The sequence below is a fragment of the Oenanthe melanoleuca genome, chromosome 1A (genome assembly GCF_029582105.1).
Source record: "Oenanthe melanoleuca isolate GR-GAL-2019-014 chromosome 1A, OMel1.0, whole genome shotgun sequence".
NCBI classification, from domain to species: Eukaryota; Metazoa; Chordata; class Aves; order Passeriformes; family Muscicapidae; genus Oenanthe; species Oenanthe melanoleuca.
In genome coordinates, this window is record NC_079334.1 from 56,488,024 (window position 1) to 56,515,993 (window position 27,970).

The 27,970-nt window shown below is 39.2% G+C and overlaps 3 protein-coding genes across 7 annotated transcripts in view; 1 reads left to right on the plus strand and 2 right to left on the minus strand.

Moving 5' to 3' along the window:
* The window catches only part of COG5 (component of oligomeric golgi complex 5), a 177,519-nt gene extending 175,780 nt beyond the window's left edge, over window positions 1-1,739 (plus strand). The window contains exon 22 of the mRNA XM_056482133.1: window positions 94-1,739. Within this exon, the coding sequence (XP_056338108.1) occupies window positions 94-208 (115 nt within the window). The 3' untranslated portion in view covers window positions 209-1,739. The remainder of the gene's footprint in view (window positions 1-93) is intronic.
* On the minus strand, window positions 952-18,482 carry HBP1 (HMG-box transcription factor 1). 5 transcript variants are annotated; one of them, XM_056482134.1, is made up of 11 exons: window positions 18,258-18,482; window positions 14,246-14,438; window positions 12,913-13,147; window positions 11,894-12,026; window positions 11,010-11,121; window positions 10,786-10,898; window positions 10,276-10,432; window positions 9,567-9,711; window positions 6,966-7,295; window positions 3,565-3,706; window positions 952-2,045 (listed from the first exon to the last, which is right to left on the minus strand). In XM_056482134.1, exons 1-11 carry the CDS (start codon window positions 18,270-18,272, stop codon window positions 2,028-2,030), a joined length of 1,593 nt encoding a protein of 530 aa, XP_056338109.1. In that variant the 5' UTR covers window positions 18,273-18,482; the 3' UTR covers window positions 952-2,027. The 5 variants fall into 5 exon arrangements, with proteins under 5 accessions (XP_056338109.1, XP_056338113.1, XP_056338112.1 ...); XM_056482138.1 differs by having other exon boundaries at window positions 14,246-14,434; window positions 18,258-18,316; XM_056482137.1 differs by lacking the exon at window positions 18,258-18,482 and adding an exon at window positions 17,511-17,682 and having other exon boundaries at window positions 14,246-14,434.
* Window positions 18,483-27,078: 8,596 nt separating this feature from the next.
* Window positions 27,079-27,970, minus strand: part of PRKAR2B (protein kinase cAMP-dependent type II regulatory subunit beta) — a 73,049-nt gene continuing 72,157 nt past the window's right edge. Inside the window, exon 11 of the mRNA XM_056515986.1 lies at window positions 27,079-27,398. Coding sequence (XP_056371961.1) covers window positions 27,265-27,398 — 134 coding nt within the window. The 3' untranslated portion in view covers window positions 27,079-27,264. The remainder of the gene's footprint in view (window positions 27,399-27,970) is intronic.

Consider the following 27,970-nt stretch of genomic DNA (forward strand, 5'->3'; position numbering starts at 1 on the left):
CAGAGGGAAGAAGGCAATTAATTTCTGTTGCAGATCCTGAATTTACAGTACTTAATTGCTTTAGCTACTTTTTTTTTTTTTTTTTTTTTCCAGTGGTGCACTGGAAGCTTATGTTCAGTCAGTGAGAACAAGAGAGGGAAAGGAGTTTGCACCAGTCTATCCCATAATGGTTCAGCTGCTGCAGAAAGCCATGTCAGCCCTTCAGTGAAGACACCTGGACAATGCTCTCACACCAGGGAATGGACGGTAACACAGCTGGGGGCTTTGGTGCCACAAACATATTCACTGTTTATGTAAATTATCCCCAGGTACATCATCTTTACAATGAAACGTTTACCTACTTCACGTTTGAAACTTCTGTCTTCTTGCTTTATGTTCATGTTGCAGGAACTTACTTATACAGAAATATAAGGAAATTGTACAACTTTAATGTGCTGTAAGTCTACATCTAATTGAAACATTCTTAAGCATTCCTTTTGAATTTAGAAAAGTATAAAATTAGAACTCAAATATTACAGTGTAATTGCTGAATATCTCAAATAAGGAGGCAGCTTTTTTCCTAAAGTAGAGTTTTAAACAGTTGAATGCATTTTAGCTGTATTCAGAAAATTGTACTTTTGAAACGTTTGAATCATCAGTTTCCATCTAAAAATCACTAATTTTAACACAAGGAAAAATATTTATAACTAACCTAAATGCTTCTCTATTGCACTGCTATTTGCTTAGAAATAATTTATATTGATTTCAAGTCTTTTTGCCTAAACTGTAATAAAGAACATTAGCTATCCAATCCTGAAAATAGTATTTGAAGTTCTTTACTAGCTTCCTAATGGCAAAGCATTAAGATATATTTTGGATGGGTTCGTGTAAAGACTACCATGCAGAACATGCTGACTGCTGCAGGGCTGACTTCATGATTAGTCTTCTTCATTTTATAAAATACACAACACCAAATTTTAATGAATTTATTTGAAGTAATATACAAGAATATAATGTGCAAAAATCTTAGGGGCAACATCATGTAGACGTGTCATAAACTGAAATTTACAGTTGTGATTCTTAAAAAAAAAAAACAACGCACCGCTGTTTAGTACAGGAAAAGCCATGATTGTAAATGTTCACAGCAGAAGCAATTGTAATCCTAATGCAGCTGCTCTAATTTTAGACAGTTGGAAGAGAAAAAAAAGTAAAGTGCAAGTGTTGCACATATAGTTAAGTGCAAAGTTTGCCCCCACCATAAAAGATGTCTTATGGCAAAATAAAATATTGTAGAATATGTGGCAAAGACAAAACACAGAGTTATAACTATGATGGTGATGATATCAACAGCACCACTTTTCTTGAGATAATGCTATTTATTTGTTTCATCCTGTCCTGGGCCATTGCTTCCACCACAAAATGACAGCTCTCACTAGTGCAAGCTGATGCAAAAATATCTCCCTTGTGGGTACAAGTTTTCTAAGTGGCATCCCAAGCAGCAGCTCCCTTGCTACATCACACCACACCCCTCATTCCCACACCTTCTGGTAACTTGCTGGGGAAGCTGGAAGCTGATAATACACTTTGCCATTTCAGAAAATCCCAGGCCCCAGAATTGCAATTAATAATACAGTTGTGCAATACATATTAATCAGCAATAAGAATCAATGTATATAAACAGCTGTTACATATTTTAAAATTCCCCTTTTTGTACATTTTCTTTTAAAAATAAACATTTATACATATCTCCTTCACCTCTTTCTAAAGTACTTTAGCACCACAGGATATCCATTTTCAAGCCTATATTACCTGATACATAATGAAGTTTGGAAGAAAAATAAGGCAATTTGGTTTAAAATGCTGATAGTTTTTAGCTTACTTAATGTTCTATTGTAAAAAGCAAATCTGCACTCAGATCATTTCCATGATGGTGCCAATATTTTATGGTCACACATAGTCACAACAAATTGTAAGACCTTGATCTTGCATCTTCTCGCCATCAAGCAACAGCCATTTTGTAAATACAGAGTTAACAGGAAAATTCTGGCTTAATGCTGCTGTGAGCCCTGAGAAAAGAGAAGAGGAAACCAGGTTAGCGATCACCAAGAACAGGGCACAACACTTGTTTTCAAAGACACAGGTATTTCTAATTGTTGGTCTGTTATTCAGAAGAAAACAAAAAGGCCAAACTAGACTGTTTTGTCCCCTGATCATGAAAAGACCATCACAACTTCTCTGTCACAGCCTGTAGCCTACTGTCATTAATGAATAAGGTTACCAGACTGCTAACAGTTCAGTTCACTAAACCAGAACAATTATAAAGGGTATTTTACTGAGGGAATGTCCTGTTCTCTTGGTCTGAAGACTGTAGGGACAAGGAAAATCCTACTAACAAGGCAGGGCAAAAAAGCCTTACTGAGGCAAACCCATCACTACTCAGCTACACACAAACATGCCTCTGAGTTGCCTGAGGCTCACAGGTGAGCCTGTGATCTCACCATCCAAAGCTCAAAACTGCAGTAGTGAAAGAGCAGAATAAATAAATAATATTATTTTAACTAAACCCACAAGGAAATGTAACAGAAGCTGTCACTGTTGATTAAAATAGAATGCAGTGAACAGAAAAACAGCTTGTTCCTAGCAGCTGGGATTTGGTGGAACCTTCTGCAACAAGGGACTGGAAACTCCACAAAGTATGTGCAGCAGAAAGAAGCAACTCAGTGTTGGAGCATTTCTTATTCAGTCTTAAGGCAACACTTACATATGCTCTTGAGAAAGAAGCCTCATTTACACATCAAAGGAAAAGGGTAACTTGAGGATGAAATCTTACACCACATGGATGGATGGTTTCACCAACCACCTAGACGAAGTCCACACCACCCTTCAAGCTCCTACCCAGCCATAAAATGAAAGAACTTGGCAAGCACTCTGTGCACTTCAGTGGATCTTTCCTTCCAATCTACTCTTCTAGTTGAACAGGCAGAATCTCCTGTGTTTGATGTTTGCCTTACATGATGTTTCAGCTTTAAAGCCCTTCTCTTTCTTAATACATCCACACCGACTAATACATTGCTGCAGACTCTTAGATTGATGGCTTTCTACAAAGTGGAAAACAATTTCTTTTCCTACAGAAGTAGTATTATCTACTGTATTTATTTTACAACTAAACAGAGTAATAAATGAAAGGGATTCATGGGGAAAAATATTTTGCTCCTTCAATATTTTCATATATGCTGATATAAATTATCAGTAAGAAAACTAGAAAAATGTAAAGAAAAAGCTTTCATGGAAGATAAAAAAAGTTTAGGTACAATCTTATGAACTCACTTCAAAGCGACAGACTACGTGCCCTTCCTTTGCATTTCACAAGCACACTAACTTTCAGTACAACAGAATCCACAGAACTCTCATAAAATATTCAGACAGACCCTCTCCTGATCTGTCTCCTGCCAAACTGCCAAAAACAGGTTACAGAACACAGGCGAGTAAATGAAGATTTCGGTTACTAAGAAAGTATCTTCTGAACAAAACACACTGTAGCCACACATCTGAACCATAATGAAAAAGACTGCTTCACAAACATACAGAATTTGTTCGTTTTCTTTTCCAACAGTCAGGATTTAAACGCTTCTGCTCCTCTGCCAAGGCCTTGGCTTCTAGTGTGTACATCCTTCTTTCCTCATTTTTCATTTTCTTCCACCTGTCGCCAAGTATCACACTTATGGCTCTGCAAGATAAATGTTTACAGTACAGTCAGGACACTTCTAAGAAATACCGGGATTTTTTCTGTTTTTATTCTGAGCACTTTAAAAAAGATGTGAGTTAAATGTGGAATTAACACACAAGGAAGAAATCAGCTGTATTTTAAATTTTTTAATAATCATATTTGTGGTAATCTTCTCATAGTTCTTTTAATAGTTAAACAGCTGAGACATCTGTGTTAGCTGAGCATGGGTCAATGCACATTTTAACATTTCAAAGAGTGCACATACAGCAACTGGCATAAACCGGCAAAATAGAGATGTTACAAAAACCACCACCAAATGGTAACTCACATTTGTTTTGCTCTACTTTCATACCAGAAGATCATATGACAGATTTGCTGAAAATATGTTCTCTAATAATTAGAGCAATGAACTGAATATGACCTCAGCCAAATATTTGATTAACTGCAAGTTCCCATGTCTATTTAATCAATATGTGTAGCTTCCTCCACCTTTAATCCATTCTGGGTGGAACATACTGATAAGCTCCCATTCCTGTGCAAATGGAACCATTTGTTCTTACACATCTATCACCATTTCCAGAAGCTGAATTAATTCCTCTTGTTACAAACTCTAGGTCTTTTGACAACATTTCCCTGTACTATCCTGCCATATTGCTTAACTGCACTCCCAAATGTTGGATCAATATCCCATTAAAGCTTTAACTCTGCCTTTCAGCTGAATGAAAATCTCTAAACAACAGCTCTTTTATCAACAACTGTTAAACCTACCCAAGTGCTTTGTACACTTTGGCTTCAGATTACAGCAATGAGAGTTCTGTGACTGGCTCTAAGAAAAAGGTGGACGCAACTAAGTCCTTTCCTTTCTCCTGTTAATAAAGTTCCTTGCTGGCAGTGAAGATATTCAAACAGAATCAAGACAATTAGAGTCTCATCCACTACTTCCATAACGTGGCACACAGCAGCTCTGAAGGCTGTTCTGCACCACAGCAAAAAAAGGATTTGACTCCTGCAAGGCCGTGTGGTGCTGTTTAGGTTTCCCTGAGCTGCAGTTCACTCAGGGAACACATCCCAAAGTGCCCAGACAGCCCTTGAGCCTGCACTGCCATGTGCTCTGGTGACTTCTTGGAGCAAACTCCTCCAGGGGACACCACATCCCATCGTCATTGAATCCATTTATTTGCACAGCCTCTTTGGCAATGTAATTTCTGTTTTTCTATCCAAACTGAGAAACCGTACCTTTTGTCTGTCATCAGAGGCAAATATATCCAGTTTAATTAGTAGATTTTTCATCTTTTGACAGTATCCAGAGGCATATCACCAGAAACCTGTCTGCTCTGGGTCACCAGCTTGTACTGGATCACTCACAGCCTCAGGAAAGAACACAGTGACCCACAGAGAGCAGGTCTGCTGTAAAAGCCATTGCCTTTCTAAATAAAAATGCACCATGAAATCTTTTAAACAAAAATATGATTTCCCTTATCTCCAGAAGGCCCACTACTCAAAGTACTTCAGACCACACAACCAAGTTCAACTCCAGTTACAGTGTTACAGTGAAGAGTATCTAGAAAATAAACAAGTGCAGCCCTAACCAGTTTTTCAAACATGATCTTGCAGTCCATTTAAGTATCATGTGACTCTCGATGTTGTGCTTCAAATGTTTACAAGCTCACTATCTTGCTGATATGCCTTGAGCTGCTTTGTCTCAGAAAAGACTGTTTAACTCAGATCACCTTAAATTCTTTACTTTCATACTCCTGTAAGGAATTAAGAGCAGCATATGTAAGAACTCCACTGTACAGAAGTGGCTACTATGTTATAAGATCTACACAGTAATCTGAAAATGACATAAACTTAAATTTAAAAAACATGAGAGTTCCTCCCAGCATCTAAATTTATGAATGCCTCAGCAACACAGTGACAGTAGCTGAATGCCTGTATCAATTATCACTAATGCTACTTCTGCCATCCTGTGTTTTATGCCATGGAACTGCACCCAAATGCTCTGCCTTCCAAGCAGGACAGTGAGCAGTGCATTTTGAACCATACCTGTAACTATGTCATCTCTTTCCTTCAAAGTAAACCTGCTCACTGTCCTGCTTGCTCACTGAAATATTCAATTCATTTTCATATCCATGCAGCCACAGCTACAGTTCACTGCATCCATGTAAAATCAGCATTTTCAACTAAATATATAACCATCATAAACTTTACTGGCTGACTTCTGTTCCATTTCTCATTGATAGTTGCAATGAGTGTGAAGGCAGCAGATCTGCTTCACTGAACTTACTATAAACATTACACAACATCATTGTCAGGACACACAAGACTGGCTGGGATTTTTCTGGCAGGATTTTATATTTCATCATCAGTTACAGCCTCCTTATTAGAAAATTATAAAACAGTTAGACCCCTTTCAAAGCCCTGCCAACTTTAATTTTTACCAGATTTAGTTCTAGAATATTTATGTCACAATGCTATTTTTACAGTAAGTTTTTATAAAATTACATACAGTAAAAAACCTGATTGTAAGATCAGTCCATGTTTGTGTGTTTTGGTTTCTATTTACATATGCACAATTACACCAAATATTACTTAAAAGTTATGTAATGGAAATCTTAATAAAAAATGTTCAGAAGCAAATGTGCTAGAGATTAAGAACAAAAGAGCAAACTAACAAAAACCTGTCCCCCAAACACAGTCATACAACTCTTCCTGCAAGTTTCAACAGATTGTTGAATGTCTTTAGGCCAAGCAAAATTTGGCAATGTGCTGTCTGGATTATGATCCTTGAGATATCCTAACTTATCAGTACTCCACTCTTCAACAGGATATACAGACTAGAAATAAATGCTTGTAACTTCATGATCAATTTGCAATAATATGTCAAGACTTAATTAGAAGCATCAGAAACTCCCTTTTTTCCATTAGAGCACGCAAGCAGAGCACCTCATCACAGTAAACAACAATGGTTCTGTATTTGTGCCTCTGCCAATGCACACATATACATGTATCAGTTGCTTTACCCCAATGTTTTCTCAGAAGGTAAGTTTGCCAAAAATGGTTTGTATCAAGTTCACTGAGTACTGTAAATGTTCACAGTCCACCCATAAACCATCCTTTACGTTAACATCTTTCAAAACTTCTTCTTAAAACTGTACACACATTTTATTTCAAATGCAAAATTTAGGCTATTTAAAAGTGGGACACAGATATTCTTCTAACTCACCAGTAATAGCAAAACCATAGTTTGTATCATTACCTGTTGTCTTTCCCTGGATACATCTGAGTATATTCAACTCTGTATTTTTTGGCAAAAAGCATGAAGGCATTCATTGGTCTTTTGCACTTGTTTGGAGAAGTGGCACTCACAGTACTTGCAGTCCCTGAGCTGTGGCTTTTGCCAGCTTTGCTGTACAAAGGATTGGAGGAAAGATGTGACGATGCAGCAGAGGCACAGTTTTTACTACTGCAATCTGATCTCTCGGCATCTTGATTGTTTGATCCCCCACAGGACAGCGAAGCGCGACGCTGGCGAGCCATGCTGCTGAGCACATACACCGCAGAGGAGTCCATCGGGGTAAAGTCATAACTACAGGCAAAAGACAGATCATAAAGCCATCGAGTAATTTTCATGTAAAATCCCCAAATATCTGCTCAATCTTCAATTTTACTACATATCTAGTATTTTGCCCTCTTTAATGTGGCCTAATGATTTATGCTTGATGTGGACATCAGTGTGGAAAAAAAAAAAAAAGCTACAACACTCTGGCAGGTAAGTTAGTATCTTCTTCAATATGATGAGGACTGCAGCTTTACTCATTTTCCTGTGTACTTTTCTTAGCTATGTATCAGTTAACGATACAATGTCTTCAAACTTTATCATCTTTTTAAACACGTTTTTTTCTTTCTGCTTCTGTCCTTACCATAAATGAAACCTGATCAGTACAAAAAGAAATGCAATGAGTTCACTTACAAATATATACTAATGGCAAATATAAAACCACTACATTGAAATAAATTATATTATATTCACTTCCATACAAATAACTTCTCTAGGCAGTTGAATAAACACTTTTACACACAGACCTTCCAGTGAGGTTAAAACCCTGCACAGAGCCCCTTGATGTTGTACTGTTTGATGCTGTGCTGACAAACGCTTGCCCTCTAGTGACAAAACCGCGACATTCCTCCTCAAGGTATTGGAACTTGTTTCCATAAAATTCAGACCTCCAAATACGACAAAATCTTGCAATTTTCAGCTGTCCAACAACTACAATTAACCTCTAATCACTAAAGAAGTCGTTTAACTCCACAGACTATCTGTTACCATCTCCAGGTGGGAAAAACACTCTTGGGAAGGGGCTACTCAGTCATGAATCTAAACCATTGAGTTACCACCATGAGAGAAACACATAACATGTGTTTGCTAAGGCTCCTCTTACCTGCTGCTCAGTGTGGCTACAGCTGTATGATTTATGGCCAAAATAAGCATTTTGAAAAGCTTTTTTGTGAACACCAAGTAAAACTACTAACAAGGAAACACTGCATGTGGCTGTCCAGCCCCTCTGCAAGGGTAGCTCCTCCTCCCATGGGACAGAACCATGCAGAGTGGAGCCCTACGAGTGGCCTCCACCATTCCTCAGGAAAGTACAGAGCAGCAAAGAAGGGATAATGCTGACCATCTTGCAGGCTATCACGAGATAAGGAGAAAAGACCTCTCTGTTCTATAACAGACCAGCACCCTTCCTATTCCTAATCTCCTTTCCATAACACAGAAACAAAATTTTGTTTTTAATTCTTCTGTCCTGTTATCACAGCTGCAGCTTCTGCATGCTCCTTTCCCAGTCATTCTCTTCTGCCCAGAAAGACAAGGAATTTGAAGTACAAGGCAATATTCAGCTGGCAAATTATTAAGGAGCCAGAAATCCAGATTTTTCAGTGAGATGTAGCTACTATGATTCTAATAGCTCTCTACACATGCAGTTCAGGATAGAGTTAAGAAAAACACCCAGACAGCAAATGAGTGCAGCCAAGCAATCTGAACTCGCTCCATGCCAGACTGAACTCATACAAGAGCTCCCAGGGCTTGAACTGCAAAGAGCATCTTAAATTCCCTTTTTTCTGTTGTAAAAAACTGAAGTGCAGCTGGATTAAAAACAGATGCTAAAAAGGCACTAACATCATAGGAAAAGATGGATTTTACTAAAACTCAAAATCTCAAAATAGTATCAAAAAATCTTTACTATCTTATACTCTTAAAGTAATTTATGTTGAACAGGAACCTCTGAAGGTTATCTGGTTGAAGTTCTAGCTCAGGCAAAAGTGAATCAAACTCTGACGTTAGGTAATTTTGATTTAATATAAAAGAATGCCAAAAACCAAAATACACAAAAATAATAAGAATTATGAACATATTGTATTATAAAGCCATTGCACATGCATTTATCACTAAGAAACTACTCAGATAATTCAGATGTACTGTTGCATTTGAAGCATGAGATAACAGCTGGCAGACATACTATTGTCAGAAAATTGCACTGGGTTTTTCAAACATAATCCACTTTACCTGGAGAATTTATAAAAACAATATATATATATTTACTGCTTTATCTAATCTGCATTAAACTATCATAAAAAGAGGCTAAAAAGTTATTTCACTCCAAGGCACTACTTTGCAGTTTAGCAGAGCACGTAATTACACAGCTTTCATAGTACTGAGTATTCATTTATCCCTATAATTTATTTTGTATTACCAAAACTATTCTATCTTTCCTCTATATAATGCTTCAAATTCTTCCAGACTTAAGGTGCCTACTCATTAAATACAAGAACCACTGAGGCCACTTTATCCAAAAATTACCTTTTAAATGTATCAAAAACACCTGAATCATCAAAGTTAATGGCATCAGGGTGTCCAGGAGGTAGACACAGATCTCCAAGATGCATTTCACAGCATGGAATGCCATGCTGTACCACAGTCAAGCTTGGATAAAAAGATGACCAACCTGAAGTGGTAAAGAGTTAAATTAGACAAACGGCCAGACAATCTCTCTAGTTCTTCATTGGAGCAATCCTATATCTTGAAATTACATTATTTTATTAAAATGTTCTGATGTAGTTTATTTCACTCAAAATAAAAATCAGAAACTCTTACTCGGGGAATTCTTACTGCAAGCAGTTTATTTTTATCTTAAATAAAATCTCACTCTAGCAAAAAAGGAATCAAAACCTGGAGACTTACCATCAGAAGATATCTTTTAGCAAGATAAAAGCCTCCCTTATTTGCAGTTTTCCTGTCTCCCCCCACCCCAGTTTTTCTGCTTTCCAGAGCTCCACTGATATATTCAATGAAATCTTTCCTTAAGAGATAGGCAGTCTTCCTGGAGCTTTTTGGCTTTACAGCGTTGGGGGTTTTTTCGGTTCATATTCCGGATTTCTTTACAAAGTAAATTGTTTCTACACCACGACTTTTATCACTTTCTTGAACAGTATAGGATGCCAACAAAATCTGCAATCACTTTCTGAGAATATTTGAATATGCAACCAAGTGTACTTGAGGTATTTCATACCTTTATTTTTAACATAAAATGGATGATCGAGTCTGCATTCTACGGTAAGCAAGCCATCCTCCACTGTGCCAGGATCAAAAGTCAGCTTCAGCACTGACTCACCACAGGAAATGCTTTCTTCATGAGAAATCAACTTCAAGCCATTGGAACCATAGTCCTGTTAACACACATACAGTTCAAAAAATTTTCCCCAAGAAAAGCATATACCTGTGTATACTCTAGGTGTATACTCATCATCATACATTATATTAAAAAACAACAGTATTTTAATTTGTGTTTCTATATTGCTAGAAATTAATAAAGACACCATAACATTCAAAATATACATAAATTAAGGCAGTTCAAGTGCTTTTCTGTGATATATACAAACAGCACAGTGATCAGCTCTAAACAACATAAACGTTAATCTATTTTCCTGAGACAGTAATTAAAGGCACAGGGGTAACATAAGATAAGAAACTAAGTAATTGCTACAGGTATTGCAGTGAATTTATCAGAACTAACAGCTACCTTGTAAGGACTGACTGGGAGATTTTCCTCTTTTCCACAGCTTTCAGATTTTGCAAACTCTTCAACATCCTGCCATTCTTTATTGCGTCCTTTATGAAAGCACAAACGAGAGCCTAACAGATATTTTCAAGGAAAACAGAACGTTAGTGTTAGGTTAAAAAGTCTGTGTTATAAGAGAAAAGACAAGATAAAACAAATACTTATTTCATGACACGTTATTTTACCTTTTAGAAAACAATGCCAGACAGTTGAGGGCCAGGAATGGCACCATCCTAAATCATCATCATCTGAAAGTGATGACATGCAGAAAATGCCAGATTCTGATTCACTATTTGCCTATTTAAAAAAAAAAAAAAAAAAAAAAAAAGTTGGTATTTTACTGCAGAGTATTTTAGGGCTGGTCTTACATGTCTTAAGACAGTCACTGATTTAAGGCATTATTTTGCCTTAAATACTCACAGGAATGTGACATGAAGACAAAGATTAAAGGAATGCAGTAAATGTGAATGGATTGCTTTCATCTCCTTTTCTGAGATGCATGCTGACATTTTTGCGTTTCATTCTCTGAGATTCATTTCATCCCTACAGATTATCTTATGCTCATGTGTGAGCATTTTACACCTCATCATTCCTTGGTCATCTACAGAATCATTTAAAGCACATTACTCTATGGTCCAGTTACTGTAAAACTGTAGGCTCAAGGCAGTTGTAGATAAATCACTGGAGAAAATTCACTGTTGTTACCAGACAAATTTCAGATACAAATAATATATGGGAAAAGGAGACACAGGACTGACAATTTTTGTGCATCTCAAAGGAGAGGGATCCATATTTCCTTTTGAGGCATCAAACAAGATAACATTTTTTTAAAGCTTGCTGTAGAGGGAATCACAATAGAAGCAGAGCTTTCTTGAAAAGTGATCTCGTCACAAAAACGATGAAGTAGCACTACAAGCCTACCCTGTGGTAAAAAGAAAAGTAACAGAAAATCTAGCTTAAATAGCAACAGTATTAATACTAAACAGATATTTTTAACTGGTTTTCCTGGTCAAAACACTTAACCCATTACTCATACATGTTTATTTTAAAATGTTTCAGAACAACTCACCCTTTCATGTCTGACTGGTGTTTCATCCACATCATTCTTGGAGAAGTTAGGATCATTGTTTGAAGATCCTGGTGGAGGACGTGCATAGGAATGTAAACTTTTGCTTGTTGCTATTATGCGAACAGGAGATGATCTACAACAGAAACACATATTTTAAAATATCTCAGATTCAGACAACATGAGACTTTGCTGCCACTACTCTAAAATGCTTTTATTGCAAATATTTCCATTTGCATGAGCCGAACACCAAACAAACCTCCCACACACCAGTACTCCAATGGGATAATTAAAGGGCGCAAGCTCAGGCAAGAGAACACTCAGTGTAACTCCTGCACAGGTTCTATACAGCACCCAAATGACAGCAGTACTTCCACTGTGCCATCTCCTTAGCACAGTGCTGAAGTTTTTACAAATATCTTGAAGCAAATACCCTGCTCTTAAGAGAATTTAAAGACATCTGCTCATTTAAATGATTAAATCGCAATTGCATTACTATTAACAGTATTGCATTGAGTTTTCTGATTATAAACCAAGAAAAGCTGTACAATTAAAAGTGAAGCCCAGAAATTTCCAAGATCCCACACTTGCTGCTCACAACCTTAGACCGTACAGATCACAAACCTGAGATAGTTATCACTAAAATACACATTGCATTAGATTTCCAACTAGCTATTAAAAAAAAAAAAAAATTAAAATCTGAAGTCTGTGCACTAGAAAGCTTTAAGAATTTAATATAAGAAATTCCTCTTAGTTTTTATTTGCTGCTTCACATGAGGTAAATGTCCATAATTTCTGAGACTGCTGTTGATATTCAGTGTCTTTATGTCATTCACGGCTGGAAACTAAGCAGCTTTTGCACCAGGCTCTGAGATGAGTTCTGTGCATATTTTCACAGAACAAATAAACAGACCAAAAGACAGAGCTCCAGTTCAAAGTCAGAGGGTGTAAAGAGCGAAGGAAATACTTTGGAGACAGGATTATAAATCAGTATAGTTCAAAACTGAAATGAGTGTCAGTACCTGTTATAAAAAGCACACTGCATCAAAGGACTCTGAGGACTTGTAGCTATATTTGCCAATTCTGTCAACCAGTTCACTCCATTCTCACAAGAATAAGAATTTTCTGGATTGCTGTTTGAGGTATGTTGGCTCCATGAAGGCCTTGAACATTCCTGATGTGAAACATCAGCACCAAGCTGAAAAAGTGCAGGTGGGGTAGAATCTGTCTGCACAGCCTGTAATTCAGGAAGATCATCTACAAGCAAATGCACAAATTACCACAATTATACGCAATTATTTGGTGTCCACTCAATTTGTCTACTCTAATCTTGCAAATTTGGTGAAAAAAAAGGAACCACAATAAAAAATTTTATTTTCTCATATCACATTTAGTAACATTTCACATACCCTATTCATAAAAATGGCCACAGAAATAGTAACATCTCTAGTCAATTATACACTCACACAAGAAATTTTTAAAAAAATTAGGTAACTAGATAAAAATGTAGTTCTGATTTTAAAGTTTTTACTAGATTGACCAGTTTACACAGAACTATACTGCAGTATTATTCAAAACTAACTGCTTCACTAAAATACTAAAACATTCCACAAAAGACAACTAAATTAATCTGTCCTTGAAAGTATGACACTAAAAAATTCAACATCAGACCATGTTCAATGTAAAAGGTTTCCACCAGGGAACAACATTTATATAACTCCAATTAAATAAATCATGAAAGCTGGATATACAGGCTGGTAAGCTGAATTCCTATCAATAATATACACAATATACAATTTCCTATCCCATACAGAGTAACAGAAAAGACCCCAGCTTGTTGAGAGAAGTCTGTGCTATGTGCTGTCATGTATCTTAAGCATCATTATTCTTAATTACTCCATAACTTCAATTAAATGTGTTAATATTTCACAGATTATATTGATACTTTTAAAGTATATGCTGTTTTTCTCCAATATGTAAGAACTGAAGTAATGTTCCTCTATCCAAGAATCTTTATTTGCAGCAGATCTAAAGCAATATGATTTCCCTTTAGGAGGAGCTCTTGAGCTTTCTGTTTATTTTTCTTGTGCCAAAAAACCCCTGCTCCTCTGGGAATTAGAAGCTGAAATTTGTGGCTCTGAGTTCAAGAAAACATTTGAGTGAACAGGCCAGTGTGTCAGAACTGGAAATGGGTTAAAGGGAAAACTGACTGCAAAGACCTTCAGATGTCACAATTCCCTGCCCTCCTCAAGTTAAAAATCAGCAATTTCATTCAGTCAGCTTCCAATAATTTCAGTATAGGAAATCTAACAAACTTAAGAATTCATTTTCCTCTGAAAAAATCATGCTATTTACCAAGTTCCATGTGCTCATCACAGGATGCATATCCAGGAGAAGAGGGCAGGTTTTCATTACACTTCAGCAACTCCAGTGACTCGTTCATCCCTGAAGTTCTCTTGTCCACTACCAGAAGGAGTTTCTGAACTGCATTAGGCATTTGATTTGTCTTCACTTCCCACACCATGTTAGGATGCTCCAAAGTATCTGACTTTAGAAAGACACAGGTTAGAAATTTGTATATGTGTGAAATGTTTTAAGTTGCATCTGATATACACTACTTCATTACCAGGGCCCTAAATCCTCATTAGTCTGTTGAGTATCACAGCATATTTTAGGGGTGTCTAGACATGATCTTGCACAATCCTTACAGAAAACAGCTAACTGAATTCAAGAGGCTGCCTGGGGCCCTGGTCAATTGAGTTTCTAGTATCTTGAAGGATGGAGACTCCCTGGCACTTCCCCTGTTCCAGTAACCATTCTTGCTGTAAAGAAGCTGTTCCTTATGCAGGTTTGAACATCTGACAGCCTGTGCCTGCTGCCTTCAAGAGTCTGGAGTTACCTCCTCAACCACCACTCAAGCAAAGATAAACAACATTCACTTGGTACCCTAAGCCGCTCAGCCCATCACAAAAGGCAGTTAGATGGGTCAGACAAGATTTGATTTTGGCTAATCTGTCCTGGCTATTCCCAGACAACTTCTTGCCTTACAAAGAATAAGCTGACATGGCTGTCAGGAGACTTTGCCCCATAAAAATACCTGAAGGCTAAGGCTGACCAGCCTGTAGTTTCCCCACATCCTCCTTGAAGCCTGGTGTGACATTTTTTTATTTCCAGTTATTGGGAGCCATCCTGCCACCAAATCCACTGCTTTTTAGATACCATCCTCACAATATGTCCCCACTTACTGCAAGGGGCTTGGAACTAGATGACCTTGAAGGTCCCTTCAAACTCAAAACATTCTGTCACCCATGACTAGCACTGGCCTGGAGGGATCCAATCTGGTCCCACAGGCCTGCCCCTCACTTGCTCCACTTCTACCACAAAGAAGTCTCTTGCTCTCTCAGAGGCAAGTTGCTACACCCAGGGACTTGAGGAACCTGGAAACAGACCTGAAAATGAAGATCAAAGCAAAAATGCTGTCCTCAGCCTTGGGAGATCAGGTCTCCTCTGCCATTTAGCATGAGGCCCACACTTTCCCTGGTTGGCCTTTCAGCACTGGTGTCTCTGCAGGTGCCTTTTCCACTGCCCTTCCATTCTCTGGCCTCCAGGATAAGTCTCAAACACTCTGGACTCCTAACATCCTTAGCTGTGTCACAAATGGAAAAATAAAGAAGACTGTACTGGAAGATTTCAGTTCAGTTTCATTTCCCCAAATCCTAGTAATGTAATGTTTATACAAGATCCACTATTTTAAATCATCTTCAGCAGAGAACTGTGTCCTTATTTTACTCAACCACTGTCTATAAAAGCTGCAAACTGTAAACAATGTTATCCAATATTTAGTAATTTGGTTGTCTACTTTTTTTTTTCTCAGAAGAGGATGAATTAAAGCTACCATAACATGATTACCTTGTACGTTAATGAAGTGTCCTTGAAAATCATGAGTCTCTCATGAAAGAGCAGAAAACAAGTAAGAAAACCTGAAAAATCTACGATATGCATGGTCCACTACTACATCAGAGAAATACCAACAATAGCTGAAAAAAATAGAGTAATTTTGTATCACAGAATGACTGGGTTGGAAGGGACGTCTGGAGGTCATCTAGTCCAGCCCTCTCCACTGCTAAAGTAGATTCACCTACAGCAGGTTGCACAGGATCATGTCCAGGAGGATTTTGACTGGAAAATTTCTACCCTTCTGATCTCCAAATCTTTCAAATATATGCAAAACTTATATAAATTTGCATGCTAAACATAAAAAGATGCTTGATTCTACTCAAATGGCACTACTACAAAGCGACATCAGCTTATTCTGATTTTAAGGTGGGGAAGAAAGGTCACAGAAACGAGAATATACAACTCAAACTATCAGTGACATTATTTTCACCTTCAAAAAACACCTTTAACACAATTTATATCCCTGTCACCCATAAGGGACAGTAAAATTATAGAACACCACAAGAGCAGATAGCTCAGTTATTTCTGAACAGAAAAACCAGACCTCAGTAGTACAGGTCAGGACCTTGAAGATTATCTCCAACTAATCAACTCTGAAGAGCCACTCCTTGTTTTTCTGGCTTATCTACGTCCTTCCTTTCCCTCCTTCTGCTCTGTTTGGGTTTTCTTCCTCTATTTTTTCCTCTCTTCCCATTTTCCTTCAAAAATGAAGAAGGAAACTTATTTCTAGAATGTTACCTTCTCCTTCCTTCCTGCCAGGTGCCTGGTATCCCAACACTCTGAAGGTCAGAGATAAGGTACGGATACAAAATGCTAGTCTGACAAGAAAGACACTTATTTGAGAAATGAATTATTCCTCCAAGTCACAAGAATATCTCTAAACCAAAAGCCCAAAAATCATCTAACAAATGAATTGCAAAGAAATTGAAAGAGAATTACAAAGAAAAACAAACAAAGCATGCCCAACTTTACTTTTCAATTTTTTATATTCTATTTGATTAAAGCCTGCCTTGGACATCACATCCTTCTCTTCTCAGCCTTTCAGTGGTTTGAACATGAAGGGGACTGGTCATTAATTAGCTTGTAAAGATTTTTTAAATTCAACTTTTGTTGAAAATTTATTGTGTCAGATGTTGTCTAGAACCAGGCTTCACAGGACTGTAATTACTGCCACTGTCTTTGGAGGCTAAATGAAATTATTATTTTGTGCTTTAAAGTAAGTTGTCATGCTAAAACCAATGGCACCACTAACAAAGACTTTATTAATTGGACCATGACTATTTCTGAGGGACAAAAGTAAATTTGGAAGAAAAGTAAACAAAGACTGTGGCTGAGAAAGGGTTCAGCAGGAACTGGGCAGCATCCACCCAAACCGCACTGCGCAGGAATGCCTGGGTGGAAGTGCTTCCCGTGGCTTTTTTCCTTCTGCTATTTGCCTTTCTTGCCCCAACCTACTGACTAAGTTTCAGGCTAGATCTACGCCTGAGCAATAAATTGGACGGAGTTTTAATTTGGAGAATAGCTTCTCCAAGCAAAACACAACATACTGGCAAGACTGGATCTCCACCAGGGACTTTTCCTGGCGCAGCTGCTTTGATCAGGAATCCTCGCTGCACATCCCCGGCCGTGCCAGAGCGCGCAGCCCAGGCAGAGCGTGATTCACCTTGTTTTCGAAGCCCGGGCGGCCCGTTCGGTGGCGCAGGGCGGGTCGCGCTCCCCCGCCGCCCGGCCCCGCCGCGAGTCCATGGGGACGGTGCTGGAGGGCGGCTCGGGGCCGGCGGAGCCCCGGGACGAGCCCTGGCGGAGCCCCGGGCTGAGCCCCCCGCGGGCTCCCCTCACAAACACCCCGGGGCTCCCCCCGCCCGTCACGTGACCTTGTTTACACCCGCGGCCGCACGGCGCAGGCGCGCTCGGCCCCATTCATTCGAACTGCGTAACACCGGTCCGGGGGGGCCCCCCGCGCCCCGGCCCCGCTCCCCCGCGGGGCTCACCGCACCCACGCACACACCGAACGCTCCCCGTGCCGCACAGCTGCTGCTGCCTCAGCGGGCACGGCGCCCTCGCCCTGACAGACCGGCGCGGGCAGCCGCTCCCCAGGGAAAACAAGGCGGGGGGCACCTCGTTTATTCCGCTTGTTTTCGTGGTTTGAAGGGGCCCGAAGAGGGCCGGCACACCCTGTGAGTTCCAACCCAGCGCTACGGGAGGCTGGTGGTTCCGCGAGGCTAGTTAGGGAAAGCGCACAGTAAACAATGTCCGAGGTTGCTGTCGCCGTCAAAAGACTTGACCCAGCGACCTCCTCAGCATGACCGGCAGCCGCTACCACTGCTCTCCGACCTTCTGGACCCCTCCCGTCCCGCGCCAAAGCCTGGCAGCCCCCGAGAGCGGCAGCTCGAAACTTTGTAGCACTTACCGAACCCGTCGCCATTACCGAGCTCCCCTCGGCTGCCCCCCCGCCCCGTCCTTTGGGCGGGTCCCGCCCCCTACAGGAGCTGCTCGGGCGCTGAGTGGCCAGAGGCGACGTTGCTCAATTCGCGGCCGCATCCTATTGGCTGGCTGGCCTGCCTGTCAGGACTCCTCCGGAGGGCTGGCATGTTTTGACTCTCCTGCACAGCGGATTGCACCGCACCGCACATCAATCACCCTCATGCAGCGCTCCGATTGGCCCAAGCCTCCGCCAGCTCTCCCAGACGCATTCTGGGAGCTGTAGTCGCCAGCGGCGCCCGTGCCTGCCCACGGCTCCGCGATAAGACGACAGCCCCCAGGATGCCCCGCGCGGGCCGGGCGATAGTAAACAAGCGGCGCGGGACACGTGTACCCGGCCCGGCGCTGCCGCCCGCGCCCCCCGCCGCCCCCGGCCCGGCCCGGCCCGGCTCCCCCGGCAGCGCCCTGCCGAGCGGGCCCGCCCCGGCCGCGGCACGGCGGCGGGCGGAGGGCAAAGAGGCTGCCAAAGGTCAGGGAGTGAGTCAGCAGCTGCGCTCGGCCTCCGCTCCGGCCGCGTCACTCGCCTCTCTTTCATTGGGAAGGCACTGGTGGCAGCTTAGGCCCGAAATACAAGTCAGGGCGGGGAGGAGAAAATAAATTAAATCCATGCAGGTTTATCAGTCTAGTAATGTTTCCCGGACAGTCCCATAGATTTATTGCCAAAATAACAGTGTGGTTTGGTTGAACATTACTTTTAAGACATTTTCCCACTTACCAGTAACTCCAGAAGACCAGAGAGACAAGACTGCTCTGGAGACCACATCTTAATCACAAAGTATATTCATTAATATACATGATGTGATACAAAGCAAGCACACACATAATTCAGAAAAAGACACTTTAGAAACTGATGGACAGTTGTAGTATTTTGCAACTGTTGGGATTTTTCCCAACAAATGCAATTCTTTCTTATCCTATTGTCAACATCATTCCAGAAACGAGAATGTGTCTTAAATCCTGTCTCAGAACCTTTGCTGTAATTTGGTAGCTGCGACAGTTCTGCTTTTCAGGCATGCTGACATAGCTGTGCATGAAAATAAGAGAAAAAAACAAAACCAAAAAACAAGTTAACACAAGTTAAACAGAAATGGTTCCCTGTTTGGTTAGTGGCCACTAGAGGGAATGCTGGATTGTTGTTCCCACAAGCGTGCAAAGCCTACAAAGGTAACACAATTAAAAAGTAAAAAAGGAGATTATACCCTAATTGTACTTGGCATCACAACGCAGTCTGCAGATGTCGTTGGCACATCTGTTTGATGCCTTTTCCACGAAATACTAGTTTGCCTGTTAGCAAAGTCATTGCCATCTGTAGGCACTGTTTGAAGACAGATGTTACTCTGAAATACACCCAGTATCTTCTGCAGTGTCAACTGGAGACTATTTTTTTCTGTAAGCAAGCTTAGCTTTAAAAGGAAGTAGAAAAGCCAATCCCATGGAATTTAACTCAAAATCTTCTGTGCTTAATGACAAAAAAAAACATGTGCTTAGTGACTTTTACAGGTTATTTGCCCAATTTGAAAATAGTATTTAAATAAGTACCTTGAAAATAATCTTAAAAGTAATAGTGAAATTCAAATATTAAGTGACTAGACAGCTTATTATAATATCAGCTGTCTACCCCACATCCCACAAGCTCATATTTTCCCTATATTTACAATTCAGGCTTTTTCTAAATAACTGATACATCTTTATATAATAAAGCTTTCATGGCATCCCCTCTCTAAAATGCATTCTTTTAATGAATAGAAAACTGGTAAACTAGGAACCATCTTTTTTACACCACTCCACAGTAAAATTAATTTTAAGGCTGTTTTTCTTTCCCTTCTCTTTTGATCTCTTTTACACATCTAAACAGCCTTTAGGCTCTTTGGAGAGACATCTAAGCTTCTTGGGCTTTTAATGAGTTTCTGTGCAGACCCTGCACCGCCAGATCGAGGTGGGGCAGAAGACCTGGGCATGCAGATGTCTCCACTCTGCAAACTGTCTTCTGTGCCTGAGGTACAGCCCTTGCAAGGGAAAACTCACAACGTGCTCTTCTGAAAGCTCCCTCTGTGTGGAAGATAGAAATGGCAGAAGCTGAATCAAGGAGCTACAGAAGGTACAAAACTCTGTCTCAAGTCCCATCTTTTTTCAGAAGTCTGTTGGCCTAAATGATATGAACCTTCTTATGGAGCACACTTCCACCCTGCTACGTGCTTTTTGGACCCAAACCAAAACAGCTTCACTGCTATTTACTGTGAAGATTCACTGTTCTTTACTTCATGCATGAAGTAAACATGAAGTCCGGTCCTCTGAGATCCACTGGCCCAGATTCCAGACACAGGTCTAGACAAGTAAATATCATTGCTGAATTAGAGCCTCAATATCACACTGGAATCCATGACATACCCAGAAAGCACTAAAATATGAATCCTACCTAGGACTGAGATTAAAATCTGGTAAAGATGAATGTCTGAACTGTTTTGAAATGCTAAAAAGAGACATAACAACTTTCTTATTTTCAAATCTACCTTTCCTTTGCATACATTGTTAGCATTTACTCAATGAGGATGTAGGGGAAAATAAGTAAAGGGACAGGTAGCCTATGCAGAAGATGACAGCAAGACACACAAAACTAGCAAAGCTTACTCACTAACCCCACTGGCTCAAGGCAAGTATGTATTATCTAAATTTCAGAATTAGGATTATGTCAATGCCACGCTCCTTGCTCTGGATGCCTGGTCTCTAATTAAATCATTACTCCCCCTCCACACACCCTACCTCACCTAACTCCATGCCCAAATGAATGGGTGCTCAGAGAATGAATCAATACTGTGTAACACAGGCACCCTTGGAAGCTTTGCTGATTCAGTTGCTTCTGCTGTTGTAAGAGGTAGAAATAAGGTGGGGGATTGGGAAGTGTTAGTCTTGAGTTATTGTCACATTACAGGTGGCTACCAAGAAGCACAGAACAAACAGCAGAGACTACAATTATAAAATATTGATTAATTTGCATCTTGGCTGTTTACCTCTTAAAATTGCCAGGCACAAAGTTAAGAAGCCACAAAGCAGATTTTTAAAATCAGTAATAGTTCAGTCAAAGTTGTATTAGTAAAATATTTGTTAAATAACGGGTTTCTGCCTATCTCCACTTTTAATTCCTCCTGTTCAAAGTCAGTCTCTCCTTATAACACGGCTGTTACTGCTGACTCTCTGAAATACAGCATATCATTACTTTAATCCTGCTACAGGAGCTTTCACACCAGCATGTAGACATCCACCCTCAGTAATTAACTAAATAATCCCCCAGACACCAGAAGAACCCTGCTCACCAGAGCTTCTACTCCTACCCTACATGGCAGCCTCTGTTGCAGCCATCCTGCCTCTCAATCAAGTCTTCTCCTCACAATGACTTGTGCATGTCCTAAAGCTGTTTGTACTCATTCCCTCTTCCAGTGGCCATTCATGCCTAGATGCAATGGTGGCTGGCTCTGTCCTTGTTCCTAACAACATCCCACCTCCACACTTCACATCCTCACAGAAGATGCTCTTGGGAATGAAGAGCAAAGGAAAAGAAAACTTGTTGTTCCCAGGAAAGAAGTTTTCTCTTGAGTGCTAGAAGAGAAATTTCACTTGCCTCCTGCAGTGACTCAAATTCAGGAGAAATAGAATAAATAACAGGGCAGAGATTATTTTTTTCCCTTCCAAGACAGGAATTAATGAGAAATTTATTTCATGTCACTATGGCACAGACTCCAGTTTCGGCTAAACTTTTTTTACTTATAAAGATAGAGCAAGACTAAAATTGCAATAATATTAGGGAAAAAATAAAGGCTTCACATATCACAAAACAAAATAAAAGAGTGATTAAATAAAAACTCCTCCATCCCAGCTCAAAGCTTGGAGAAAAAGAAGTCAAGAAGAGATTACAGAAAAACTGTAGGCTTCCTGTAGGCTAGTTGGTAAATTAAAACGCCAGTGTGCATTTCTGGGCACTGAAGTACAATCATCTGTACTGTACATGATTAATTTTAGAATAACCCTTGTACAGTTTTTGCACAAGCCAATAGTTAATAATTTTCAGATACAGTTTGGGAACCACCATAGACCAAGGACTATTCTCAGTTGGCCATCTGTACATGGCCACCCCATATGGAAGGCTGAAAAAAAACCTTCCTAGACAGCTTATAAATGAGCCCAGAGAAATACTGGAGAACAGTATGAATGTTGGTCATTCAGTTCTAGCAAGTAGTCTGAGGCTCATACAATTTCCTATGATAAATACAGCCATACAGATGGAGCCAAAACACAATGGTAGTCTAGCTAAGGTTGCTTAAGATAGGCACACAACCTGACCCCACAAAGGACAAAGCAACAAAGAATAGAGAGCTTCTTGGTAGCTTGGATGGATTTTTCTAGATAAGAAATTTATCAGAACTGAGTTTCCAGCATCTTCAGAGATGTGAGGGAGCAGGTCCCAAAGGCTCACTTCGCTGCCAGGAAATCAGTCATCCACAGAGACCTGCACAGAGCATTATCCTCTCCCAAAACTTCATAGCTGCTCAGCTGGAATAATCCAATACCTTCAAAAAAGACACGACAGAGTACTCATATCATGAATTATGCTATTTTTAGGCCATCCTAATTTAATTTATCTCAGTAAGAAAAGGCTGAGTCACCAGATACCATCACAATGACCTACTAGAACCTACTGTCAGAGTTTTTATATGGGCTTGATTAGGCAACTTCATTTATGTAATACTTTGGTCTTTGTCTTTTCCCTGTTCTGCCATACACACAGAGGCCTCTACCAGTTCTCTGGAAGGAACACAACCCTACCTAGTATTCACAAAGCCAAGGCAGTGCCAGAACTGCACTACAGATCTTTTTGATTTGCCATCAGAGAAGAGGCAGGGGTGGGGCAAAGGGAGTGAGGAAGGGAGAGTGGTTGCCCAGCCAGTCACTCCTCTTGTCTTATATCCCCCTACTGCCACTGGCTCTTCACCTGGCTACCAGGAGAAAGATCATTTCGAGGGAGAGAAATGTATGAAGGGAGAGAAATTGTATGAAAGAAGAGAAAATACTAAAATCTAATTTTCTTTGGGCTTTTCATGCCCTACCAAGATTATTCAGCTTCGTTTCAGTTCATGAAGTGAGTGTCCAGCCAGATAAGCATCTTCCTGAGCCAAAAAGTAGATTAAGAACTTGGAAACAGCCTTGGTATATATCCAAAGGAAATGCAACTCTCAGAATGATTTGAAAATGATCCTAAATTTTGTAAGACAGTCAACAGCACAGATCTGTACAGACTCAGCATACAAAGAGGGAATTCCTCCCTGGAATAGTTGAGAACTACAGACACAGGAAAATATCTTAGAAACTCAAAAAACCTCAAAAAAACCCACACCTATAATCATCACATGTATGATTGGATAAAAAGAGCTTTGAACTAACATATAAACTTTAGCAAGAACATGTTAGAATATCCATGCTATCAGATGTAGTAAGCATCTGCAAAAAAGAAGACTAAGAATTGCCAGTGGAGGATGGCCAGAAGATACTGATTTTGCACATCTGGGAACTCTTGATATAGAATAAACAATAATGTTTGTCATGACAAGTGTGCCATGGACTACAAATGGCACAATTATGACATAACTGTTGCAGAGTCACCTTACAGAAAGCTTAAAGCACCAAACATTTCAAGCAGAACAAAACCAAACCACCAGAACAAAAAAATCCCCTAAACCCACCACTCTAGCAAGGAGTCTTCCCTGAATAGAAAAGACAACATGAGGGAAGAAGATGGAGTGACAGTGGTTTAGGCTGCAAATGGTTTCACAATACTCTTCAGAGGTTTGCCTCAAGACTTCCACAGTTGGTCACTTCTGGACCTTAAACAGGAAATCCAGAAGGGAATGATTTCAGAATGATTTCAGGCAAATTTGAATTGAATCACATGAAGCACGTCATTTGACATTTAGAAAGTGATGGCATCAGCAGTAGGATCAAGGAAATCATGCTTGCCTCAGGGTTTGTGTCTTGTGATCACCTTCAGGGCTGCAGATTGTTTTCCCCATGGGCAAGGCATTTTTATAAAAACCATTTGCTGTCATGTGGATTCTTTTCTGGGTACTAAAACATATGAACCCATGAATGCCTCTCATACAGGATTTCTTTCAGGATTTTCTCTCTTCACAAAGGGCAATATTTTCAACAAACTCAATAAATATCTTTAATAAGAGAAGCATCAGGTAACTTAAGGATGGACACAATCTAATAAGGTAAACCTGACATCGTGTTGTTTAAAATCTTTAGAATTGTCTTTGATTGTCTCCAATTTTTATTGAAAGGTGTATAAAAAAAATCAGTAACTTGATATGATTTCATTCTTAGGATTAACAATCACATTTATGACATGAAGCCTGGGATGTTTGAAGTGTATGTATGAAGAGATCCAGGAGAAATCCCAAGGCTGATAGATAAAGGATATAATGATTTGGATGAAACTTAAAAAGTGATAACATGTTACTGTTGGTTAAGCTCCCTTGAATTTACCAACAAATAAAATTCCAGAAAACATCCAGTGCCCAAGAATAAAACTGCTGTGACATGAAGCTGTATTTTGGGAATCAGAAAACCCAGAGTCCCTGATTATCCTAAATTTGTTACTCCACAGCTTTTTCCCAGCTATAAACTACGAGCAAATAATCAAATAAAGTAATTGTGACAATTACTGCATCAACATGTGTGTTCTGAGTAGACAGAGAATCCACATAATGTCATTCATGAAAATCAGTGTTAACAATTATGATTTTTTTAATAAAGGAACATAAATAAGTCACTTAATAGAATTAAAAGACAACAACAATATCAATAAACATAGATTTTTATATATAAAAGTGTTGTTTATTGTAAGGAAACTTTAAATATAACCAACAATATTGAAAATATCATGACTGGCATTTATGGCCTTGATTGTAGTTTACTGCCATACAAGTAATTTCTAGCATTTTTCTTAATCACATCAAGCCAGTGCAAAATATAGGTAGCTTTTAGAGATTAAGCATACAGAATGACAAGAGTGTAGATTTTGGTTACCTGATATTTCCTTCTAGTATAACAGGCTTCTCTTTTTCCCATAAATCAAAAGTACAAAGGCAAGTTATCATATGTGCAATTATTCATACCAGGTTTCTAGGTAAAAAAAATTTACATTTGTATATTTTGTTCGGATTGCATTTTGTTAGGAATCTGATTTATAATTTATACCATACTATATGATATAAATTATATATTGTGACCATATTATATAATCATAATTTCATATACAGGTATGATTATATTAATTGTCAGAACATGTATTTACTGTAGCATAATGATTACATCAACATACACAAATATATGGCATTAGAAAAGTCATTATCTAAGAAGGAAAGATGTTGTAATTCAGGTGTTTGAATTAGGGCACAAGCAGCCTTCCTACAACTCTTGCAGTGTCATTTTGGCAGAGCTGCCCATGGCCAGAACGAGCACTGGCTGCCCATGAATATCAACAGGCAGGTCAGTAAGCAGGACTGAAACTGGACTGTGCCTGAAATTTCCAGTCACAGACCCCTGTAAGCAATGAGCCCTGTGCTCATAATTAAGATGATATTCTCTCTCCTCAGTCTCAGAAGTTATCCCATGCTGTTATGGCTGAACACATTATTTCATTATGACCTACAGGTTTCTGAAAGCAAGACATGTTAGCTTTAACAATGACAGATGTGTGCAAAGCTTTGGAAGTACTGATCTTTCAAATTAAAAAATATTTTTGCACTTCCTGTTAAGGATTTTCAAGGACAAGCTTAGTTTAGCATGGCTTTTGATATCAATCACTTCAGTAATTGACTCTGATTTTTGATAGCTAAGATTAGACTGCAGGAAGAGAGATATACAGAGATCATTTCACTTGAAAGAGATTTAACAATAAAAATGGTGAGATCTAAAAAAAAATTAACTAGAGAACAAGCATAAATAGAGAAGACAAAATGCATAAATATAAAACAAGGGAGAAGGAAAACAATATAGGTTATGTATGATTAGGTGGAACATGACAATGACCCATGCCTCTGCTTTGAAAGCATTAAGGTTAATTTGTCAGCTGTCCTCACTCATGTACAGAATTCATGTAATTAATAAAAAATGCAGTTTATTGCAAAAATATACAAGTCCTCTAAATTGCATAAGATATTACAATGTCGTGCTGAAACATGACATATTAAACAAAGAGGACTTTAAAACGAATTACAAAATATTAAAAACCAGATTTGGGTCATGAGCGTTACACAAAACGCATTGTCATGCTTTATCTTTATGATTAATCTTGTGATTCACTACATCTGTGATAAATGCAACATAAAATCATGACAACTGTAATAGTCAAAAAGTAATATCTACTGTATATCTTCTGTATTAATACATATAAACACTTTGTGTGCACTAATACTTTCAACATATCACATTCAAACTAACAGTCTTTCCAGAAAAGATGTAACCTTTTTGAAGACAGAAGCTGGTTTAACAAGTTCATCACATGGGGTTTTTAAAAAAATCTATTCTTTAAGGAAATGCCATGTTAAAGGACTTGATTTCCAAAGGTGCTGTGCTACTACAGGCCGACCTTATATCAGATGGAACCATCAGTTCTGAGCACTTTTAAAAATCAAGCCCTCCATTTATTGAATTGCTATTTTCTTTACTAGTCTTTCCACTGTCAAAATTTATAAAAAAAAAAGAACAACAAAACAAACAAAAACCACCCAACCAAAAGCAAACCAAACCAAAAAACCCCAATCCCATTCTTAAAATCACAGAAAATGCTTGGCATCTATAGGAAGAGAGACAATTTCTCAGTGGACTAACCACTACTGTGCTATATTCTCATAACAGATCTTGTTGCTCCAATGTTCAGTTCATGCAGTGGTGTCAGCAATGTCCATGTTTGTTCCAAACAGAGCAACTAGCTGTTCTTCATAGTTTGCAATGTTCCTTTTCAGAATTTCCATACAAGGTCCCAAAAGCCTTTCAAATGCCTGCACATCCATAACTAAGATAAAAAGGGAAAGAAAGAGAAATAATATGATATGCTCATAAATAACAGACATTAATTCTAGTATTTATGATATTCCACTGTAAGATTTTAAATGACAACAGGTACTACTGAGGCATATACATTATTCACACAGGAGGGAGCCACTTACCTTAGCAAAACCAAGATCAACCAACACACTGCTGTCTTGAAACTTCATAAATAAACTTGAACTTTTTCTGTTCCTTATTATGAAAATATAGTAAAATATATGTAACCCAAGAGCTTGTGAAGAAGTCTGAAGGGGCCTGGACTCCTCCACAAAATAATGTTTTAAGACCATGAGATTTCAAAAAGCCACAAACTTAAGTGATGTTGTTGGCTGTATTTGGGCTCTAACAGCTTTCCTTGCTCTTTTTACTTACTTCCATCCAAAGTGAAAATGGTAATTTTCCCAGCAAATGTGCAAAAAGTTGAAGACAGTGATTCACACAAAATGTTCATGCACAGCCAATCGGAATATTTTCTTTATCTGATCACATAATATGAACCTCTACAGCTCTAGCCAATAGGCCAGGGAGGAAACTTCT

Coding starts and splice junctions, on each gene's coding strand:
- HBP1 (XM_056482134.1), bottom strand. Junction 13,148..14,245: donor TGATGAGCACATGGAACTTG/GTAAATAGCATG, acceptor ATTTGCTTGTAG/ATGATCTTCCTGAATTACAG. Junction 3,707..6,965: donor TATCCAGGGAAAGACAACAG/GTAATGATACAA, acceptor TTTATCTTGCAG/AGCCATAAGTGTGATACTTG.